This window comes from Myxocyprinus asiaticus, chromosome 36 (assembly GCF_019703515.2).
Source record: "Myxocyprinus asiaticus isolate MX2 ecotype Aquarium Trade chromosome 36, UBuf_Myxa_2, whole genome shotgun sequence".
In the NCBI taxonomy this organism is placed as follows: domain Eukaryota; kingdom Metazoa; phylum Chordata; class Actinopteri; order Cypriniformes; family Catostomidae; genus Myxocyprinus; species Myxocyprinus asiaticus.
The window spans coordinates 8,943,152-8,951,953 of record NC_059379.1 but is presented as its reverse complement, the minus strand read 5'-3'; the positions used below and the strand labels follow the sequence as shown (position 1 = coordinate 8,951,953).

Here is an 8,802-nt window from a genome sequence, read left to right as displayed (position 1 = left end):
GTACGACTTTCCGCAAAAGGCAAGTGATTTGCATTACTGGTTATTTGAAGACAAAAATAGATTTTATGACTGCACGACGCTAAATTGTTGTTTGAGGCTATTTGACGCCATCTGCTGGCCATTACATTAGACAAAATCTAAATGTAGGCAGATCCTTAATGTGGAGCAAACATTTATTTACAATAGTTCTTTCACAAACGTTAAAATAATAATAATTATAATTATAATAATAAAAAAATAAATTAAATAAAAATAATAAAAAAACTCAATTTAAATATAATTATGTATATAATTATTTATTATTATTTTTACAGGCACACTCGTGGGGTAGGCTACAACTCTGGAAATCACTGTGAGCCTTAAAGATCTGATCCAATATTTGTTTCATCAAACTTATATACTCTTTTTTTTTTTTTTTTTTATGCCAAACATAATATACTGGCAGGTTACATAACGAACGAACTGGAAAAACATGTTTTGTTTTTTTGTTTCGTTTTGGCAATAGTGAATGTAAAACTGCTGGTCTATAGACTCGATTCTGCGTGTGTCGCGGACCAACTTCACGACTAATACTCTTACAGGCATATTTTTCTTTGTTAATTATAATTGATTTTGGGGTGTAAATACGGTTTGCTGTTATTACTCAAGGAACAGACGGAATGGCTACCATATCATCAAAAGAAACACACAAGAAAAGAGTTCGGTTTGGTAAGTTTTTCAGGTTTCTCCAAAAGAAAGGAGATAATACATGTTAGCATATTATTGCGAGTCAACTTAAAATAATGGTTAAAACTATCCACTGCCACGAAACGAATGGATCGTCTGTGTCCCTAAAACACACAGCTTGTTTGTTTGTTTGTTTTCATGCAAGCAGATCTCCACATGGGAAACCGAAGTCGACATGTTTTACCCAGAGACGGACACATGCAGCTTCCATACAAACGTGTGTTTAGACGAAAGCGTGGTAAGAAAACATTTTTAATGTTTTATGACGGCCTTATGTTCAGTTACACTACTAAACAATGAAACATAATTAAAAGGTTTAAAAAAAAAAAAAAAAAAAAAATGATAATGATGCTGCCCGGGTCATTGACAAATACGGTTGTCCGAGGTGATAAAAAATAAATATTTAGAGCATTGTTTTTTTACAAAAATATTATTTGATGACTTTAAAAGTGTCATGTGGTGTAACCATAAAGTAAAAGGTATAAAATACTTTATTTTCACTTTAAATAAATGAAAGTGCAAACAGTTAAATAGTTTATTTTTAATTATAAACTTTTTCAAGGTAAAAAAAAAAAAATATGCTTAATTTAATATTTAATCAAAAAATAAAATAATATATATCACGTGGCACCTGTTATTTTTCTCAGCGCTTTTTTGAGGATGCACCAATCACAGTCGTTTGTAAGATTTTTTTTTATTTTTTTTTTATTTTTTTTTTTTTATTTCTTTTATTATTTTTATTATAATTGTCTGGAGATTACACGGGCGGATTTCCATTGGTATTTTACGTCCAATCCTTGAAATTAGTAGATTTAAACAAGTATACTTTTCGTGTACAAAATGTTTCCTGTAAAAAAAAGTCAAAACGTCCTGAGTCTTGCATGCGTCCCAGTGGAGGATTCTTCTTTTTCGTGGTTATTTGAAGACAAACATAGATTTTATGACTGCACGACGCTAAATTGTTGTTTGAGGCTATTTGACGCCATCTGCTGGCCATTACATTAGACAAAATCTAAATGCAGGCCTACAGATTTAACGTGGAACAAACATTTATTTACAATTGTTCTTCTACAACCGTAAAAAAAAAAAGGAATTTTTTTTTTTAATATAATTATGTATATAATTATTCATTATTATTTTTACGGGCACACCGGCAGGGTAGGCTACAGCTCTGTAAATCACTGTGAACCTTAAAGATCTGATCACACTTACACTATATTGCCAAAAGTATTCGCTCACCCATCCAAATAATTGAATTCAGGTGTTCCAATCACTTCCATGGCCACAGGTGTATAAAATGAAGCACCTAGGCATGCAGACTGCTTCTACAAACATTTGTGAAAGAATGGGCCACTCTCAGGAGCTCAGTGAATTCCAGCGTGGTACTGTGATAGGATGCCACCTGTGCAACAAGTCCAGTTGTGAAATTTCCTCGCTACTAAATATTCCACAGTCAACTGTCAGTGGTATTATAACAAAGTGGAATCGATTGGGAATGACAGCAACTCAGCCACGAAGTGGTAGGCCACATAAAATGACAGAGCGGGGTCAGCGGATGCTAAGGCACATAGTGCGCAGAGGTCGCCAACTTTCTGCAGAGTCAATCGCTACAGACCTCCAAAGTTCATGTGGCCTTCAGATTAGCTCAAGAACAGTGCGTAGAGAGCTTCATGGAATGGGTATCCATGGCCGAGCAGCTGCATCCAAGCCATACATCACCAAGTGCAATGCAAAGCGTCGGATGCAGTGGTGTAAAGCACGCCGCCACTGGACTCTAGAGCAGTGGAGACGCGTTCTCTGGAGTGACGAATCACGCTTCTCCATCTGGCAATCTGATGGACGAGTCTGGTTTTGGCGGTTGCCAGGAGAATGGTACTTGTCTGACTGCATTGTGCCAACTGTGAAGTTTGGTGGAGGGGGATTATGGTGTGGGGTTGTTTTTCAGGAGCTGGGCTTGGCCCCTTAGTTCCAGTGAAAGGAACTCTGAATGCTTCAGCATACCAAGAGATTTTGGACAATTCCATGCTCCCAACTTTGTGGGAACAGTTTGGGGATGGCCCCTTCCTGTTCCAACATGACTGCGCACCAGTGCGCAAAGCAAGGTCCATAAAGACATGGATGAGCGAGTTTGGTGTGGAAGAACTTGACTGGCCTGCACAGAGTCCTGACCTCAACCCGATAGAGCACCTTTGGGATGAATTAGAGCGAAGACTGCGAGCCAGGCCTTCTCGTCCAACATCAGTGTCTGACCTCACAAATGCGCTTCTGGAAGAATGGTCAAAAATTCCCATAAACACACTCCTAAACCTTGTGGAAAGCCTTCCCAGAATAGTTGAAGCTGTTATAGCTGCAAAGGGTGGGCCGACGTCATATTAAACCCTATGGATTAAGAATGGGATGTCACTTAAGTTCATATGCGTCTAAAGGCAGGTGAGCGAATACTTTTGGCAATATAGTGTATGTACCCTTTTTTATGCCAAACATAATATACTGGCAGGTTACATAACTTTATATTCAAACGAACTGGAAAAACATGTTTTGTTTTTTGTTTCGTTTTGACAATAGTGAATGTAAAACTGCTGGTCTATAGACTCGATTCTGCGTGTGTCCCGGACCAACTTCACGACTAATACTCTTACAGGCATATTTTTCTTTGTTAATTATAATTGATTTTGGGGTGTAAATGCGGTTTGCTGTTATTACTCAAGGAACAGACGGAATGGCTACCATATCATCAAAAGAAACACACAAGAAAAGAGTTCGGTCTGGTAAATTTTTTCAGGTTTCTCCAAAAGAAAGGAGATAATACATGTTAACATATTATTGTGAGTCAACTTGAAATAATGGTTAAAACTATCCACTGCCACGAAACGAATGGAGCTTCCCCTTCTCGTCTTTTTTCGCTTCCGTATTGTCAGTGTCCCTAAAACACACATTTACAGCTTGTTTGTTTGTTTGTTTTCATGCAAGCAGATCTCCACATGGGAAACCGAAGTCGACATGTTTTACCCAGAGACGGACACATGCAGCTTCCATACAAACGTGTGTTTAGACAAAAGCATGGTAAGAAAACATTTTTAATGTTTTATGACGGCCTTACGTTCAGTTACACTACTAAACAATTACATTTTTTTTATTTATTTTTTTAAAAAAATTTTTATTGATAGATGATGCTACCCGGGTCATTGACAAATATGGTTGTCCGAGGTGATGAAAAATAAATATTTAGAGCATTTTAAAAAAAAAATTTTTTTTATACCAAAATATAATTTGATGACTTTATGGTTACACCACATGACACTTTTAATGTAAAAGGTATAAACTAAAGTGTAAACAAATAATTTATTTTTAATAATAAACTTTTTCAAGGTAAAAATAATATGCTTATTTTAATTTTTAATAATAATAATAATAATATATATATATATATATATATATATATATATATATATATATATATATATATATGATTTAATTTTGTCAAATATCAATATGTTTTATCAGAGTTAATCGACCTTAACAAAATCTGCCTTTTCATTAAAATGTCAAAATGTCGTATTTATTTATTTTGTTTGTTCGTTTGTTTAAACTTCCGATACAGTCACTGGGTCTAAAGGCTCCTTCTGTTTGTTTTGTTTTTGTTGTTTTTTTTTTTTTACTACAAAATGGCAACATATGTTTTCTACACCACATGACTATGATTTTGATGGAAAAAGTTTTCACATTTTATTATAAAAAAATAAATAATTAATAGTAAATGATTATTCTGCTATTCTATTTTTTTTTTTTTTTTAAGAATCTCAGCTTTTCATGAGACTAAAATTAGCCCACTTTAAATTCAGTCATTAAAAAAACATGCTTATCATAGAAAATGTTCATTCAAGTAATTGTTTTGTGTGTATTGCATTTTTTATGTTTTTTTGAATAACTAATTTTTATGATTTACACATTTCAATTTCATTACAAAATTCCATTGTTTAGTTGTTTTCAACTAAATTAATTTAATAAAATATTTGTATTATTATTATTATTTTATTAAAGATTACTTAATTTGGATAGAATTTTTTTTTTTTTTTTATGAAATTGAAATGCGTAAATCTTAAAATAAATTTGAGTGTAAATCCGGATAATATATATATATATATATATATATATATATATATATATATATATATATATATATATATTTTAATGAGTGTCTAGTCATTGACCCACCTATTGCACAGCAGTAAAGCATAAAAGTCTTCTATGTTCTCACACTTGGGAATGACAATGATGCACCAACTCTCAAAAGGATACACAAATGCTCAACACCACTACTTCCTGCAGCCTTGCATACCTTTATATCACTAATAAGGACAGATGTCCTAGTTACTACATTACATGGCAATAAGACTCATGTTTCTTATTTAGATGGCTTGGATGGTAGGCTAATGCTTTATCAACAAGAACCAGGATCAGTTCAGAATTGAATTGAATTTAATCTTTATTGTCCAATCTCATGGAAATTGGTCCCCCACAAGGTGGAATAACACAAGACAATACGAAAACATGCAAACATTCACACTCAGTACTCTGCCTTATACCACCGCATTAAAAATAAAATAAATGATTTAATATACCAAATACATTAATGAGCAAAAAATTCCACAAATAAATAACAACTATCTACCATAAAAAGGACAGATAATAAAAATAATAATTTAATGTGCTTGTGTGTTAATCATACACAGGTATAAAGGAGTCAAATAGGGTCCAAGCTCAGCGGTCCACAGATCATGAATCCCATTCTCACAACCTGCAAGAATTAGCAACACACAGATGCAAAGGTGAGGTGTAATTAAGTGTACACTTTTTATGATTCCGTTATGAGAAATATTCTTCAAAGTATGACTTCTTAAATTGTGTATTGAATAAATTTGTCAGTGCTGTAATCTATCTTGTTGAATGTATTTGTTATTAATTAGGTGATGACTCAAATTTCAAGACACTTCTGTTGAACATGATTGTGAAGGACCTACAACCATTAAGGACCATGGAAGGAGCTTGGTTCCAACATCTCACAAGGAGTCTACAGCCATCTTTGCATATTCCGTTAAATGCCTCCTGGGTTCAAGCTGAGCTTCAGAGACTTTATAGGCATAAGAGAATGGAAGTACAGGCTGCCGTCAATAATTCAAGTAACCTTGTTCTCTCAACTGAGCTGTGGAGCTCAAATGAGTCACTGTTCTATCTGACAGTGTCTTGTCACCTAATCGATGAAAAATGGGAGCTGAAATCCTACGTGCTAGATACAGCTCACCTGCTTGTGGAGCATACAGCAGACAAGGCCGTACAGCAACTTTTGAGAATTGCAAATGAGTGGAACATCACAGAGAAGACTCAGGTGGTGGTCACAAACGTTGACGGCATGAAGAAGGTCCATAAAAATGTTTGTAGATGGATATATATACCCTGTTTTGCCCACACTCTGGATAAAGTGTTCGGAGAAGCCATAGGTGACCCTGACTTGAAACATCTGCTGAGGAAATGTCAGCATATAGTTGCGTTTTTTCACCAGAACAACCAAGCCTCACAAAGTCTCCAGGAGTATTGTTCTCATCTCAAGCTTCAACAAAATGAACTGACTCAGAGCACTGGTCTGAAGTGGCTTCCTACACATCATATGCTCAACAATATCATATTGCAGTGGCCTGCCATTTTTAAGGTTTTTGTCGACAGACGAGAGGATGATCTTTGCCTGAATGAAAATGAAAGAAAAATAGTTGAAGACATTGTAGATGTGCTGAATATTCTGAAGGAGGTTACAGAGGAAATAGGAAGGCAAGGGTACAGCCCAATTTCAAATATCATACCGCTGGTCAAAAAACTGAAGGAGAAACTGAATCGCCTGAAGATGAAGGGGAACAGAATAGCACCGAAACTGTCTGAAAGATGTGACTATCATATCGGCAACATCATTCAAAACCGTTGGTTCAGAGTTAGCACAGCACTGGACCCACAATTCAAAACCAGTGTACTGTTGGACTCTGGTGTTGAAAATGAAATCAGGAGAGAAATACAACCTGAGCACAGCAAATATGACACTGAAGAGTTGGTCTTACAAAAATACTGGAAAATAAAAGACACTCCAGTGAAACCACTTGAATTCTGGAGGAACAAAGATGAGTTTGAAAAACTGGCAACAGTTGCCCGCAAGTACCTGACAGTGGTTTCCACTGCAATTCCAATGGAGCGTGTATATCAACTGGAAGAATCACTGATCGTCAACAGAAGAAGCTGCTTGGAGCCAGAAAATGTCAATATGATGGTGTTTTTGAACAGCAATTAAAAAAAATAATAAAAAAATATAATGTTTGCATATATTAAAATCTAAATAAATAAATCCCTATTTGGAACAGTTTGTAAAAAATGTCATAATTTAAAATATGCTACAATAAAAATAAAATAAAATAAATAAATAAATATTGGTAAACCTTGCCATGCATGGTGGTAAAAATTCTATTGTTTAAAAATTATATTGTTAATGGAACTTTCTGAAATAAATATTGTAAAAAAAATATATATATATGTGTTTTTAGAACTAAAAATTAAAATTCACCTTATAGTTGACTGCGGAAATGTATATTCTGTTTAAAGGAGTGTCCCGGGTTCAATACAAGTCAAATTCAATCGACAGCATTTGTAGCATGATGTTGATTACCTCAAAAATATGTTTGTCTCATCCCTCTTTAAAAAAGAAAAAGAAAAGAAAAATCATGGTTACACAAAGCACTTACAATGAAAGTGAATAGTGCCAATCCATAAACATTAAAATGCACAATGTTTCAAAAGTAGGGTAAGATGGGGTAAGATGCCCCCCTTAAGAACAATGTTCATTTACTTTTAAATGTTAACATATATAGATACATTTTTAGCATGTACAGGATGATGATGCATCATCCAGCATATTATCAGTTAAATAAATAGAAACATTTGCTAATTTTGTTGTCAAAGCAGAAAATAAAAAATTATGAAAAGGGGCCAACTTACCCCACTACTGGGGTAAGATGACCCCCCACCTGGGGCAAGCAGCCTCCCCCGGGTAAACTTGTCCCAGGTGTCATTCGATTTTTACAGAATGTATAAGATACATCTGATATCATTCTTACTAATGTATTTTTTTTTTTTTTAATTTAAAGTAAAATATAAACTCAAATATTTTATGTAATTGTTTATTTTTTGTGAGGGTGAACCTACATTTGGCGGAGACCCCGTCCAGAAGATTTTTAATCACCACCTCTGGAGGAGCTTCTCCCACATCCCGGAGGAGGCTGGAGACATGGAGTCCTAGCAGACCGTGTTTAAGGCCTCCATCACGGAGGTGGCCACTGTGAGCTGTGGCTGGTAGGTTGTTGGTGCCTGTCAGGGTGGCAATCCTAGAACCCTCTGGTGGACACCTGCGGTGAAGGAAGCCATCAGGCTGAAGAAGGAGGCTTTTCGGGATTGGTTAGTCCACAGAACACTGGACTCAGCTGACAGGTACTGGCAGACCAGAAGGACTTCAGGAGCAGTGGTTGTGGAAGCGAGAACCCAGGTGTGGGAGGAGTTTGGGGAGGCCATGGAGAGGGATTTTTGGTCGGCCTCAAAGAGGTTCTAGCAAACCGTAAGACAGCTCAGGCATGGAAAGCAGGGATTTGTCCAGGCCATTGTTGGCTGGGGTGGGGAACTGTTGACCTCGCCTGGTGATATAGTTGAGCGGTGGAAGGAACACTTTGAGGAACTCCTAAACCTGACTATCACACACTCTGGAGGAGGCAGGCATGGAGGACTTGGGGGGGGGGGGGGGTTGACACCCATTTCCATGGTAGAGGTCACTGAGGTAGTCAAAGAGCCCCTAAGTGGCAAGGTGCAAGGGGTGGATGAGATTCACCCCAGATGTTGTTGGGCTGTCATGGCTGACACGCCTTTTCAGCATTATGTGGACTGCTAGGGTGGTACCTAGGGATTGGCAGACAGGTGTGGTGGTTTCCATTTTTAAAAAGGGGGACCGGAGGGTGTGATCCAACTATCGAGGGATCACAGTTCTCAGCCTGC

At 36.3% G+C, this 8,802-nt stretch overlaps 1 protein-coding gene across 3 annotated transcripts; it reads left to right on the top strand.

Annotated features, from left to right (window-relative positions):
• Positions 1-491: 491 nt before the first annotated feature.
• Positions 492-7,497, top strand: LOC127426705 (E3 SUMO-protein ligase ZBED1-like). Of its 3 annotated transcripts, none has more exons than XM_051673662.1 (5): positions 492-708; positions 875-964; positions 3,697-3,789; positions 5,460-5,555; positions 5,694-7,497. In XM_051673662.1, exons 1-5 carry the CDS (start codon positions 660-662, stop codon positions 7,055-7,057), a joined length of 1,692 nt encoding a protein of 563 aa, XP_051529622.1. In that variant the 5' UTR covers positions 492-659; the 3' UTR covers positions 7,058-7,497. The 3 variants fall into 3 exon arrangements, with proteins under 3 accessions (XP_051529622.1, XP_051529623.1, XP_051529624.1); XM_051673663.1 differs by having other exon boundaries at positions 3,700-3,789; positions 5,694-7,496; XM_051673664.1 differs by lacking the exon at positions 875-964 and having other exon boundaries at positions 3,700-3,789.
• The last annotated feature ends 1,305 nt before the right edge of the window (positions 7,498-8,802 follow it).

What these genes read in the sequence shown, in the direction of transcription:
- LOC127426705 (XM_051673662.1), top strand. Translation starts at nt 660, where the DNA reads ATGGCTACCATATCATCAAAAGAAACACACAAGAAAAGAGTTCGGTTT. An exon ending in CAAGAAAAGAGTTCGGTTTG is followed by an intron (nt 709 to 874) that starts GTAAGTTTTTCA and finishes TCATGCAAGCAG; the next exon opens with ATCTCCACATGGGAAACCGA. An exon ending in TGTGTTTAGACGAAAGCGTG is followed by an intron (nt 965 to 3,696) that starts GTAAGAAAACAT and finishes TTTTCATGCAAG; the next exon opens with CAGATCTCCACATGGGAAAC.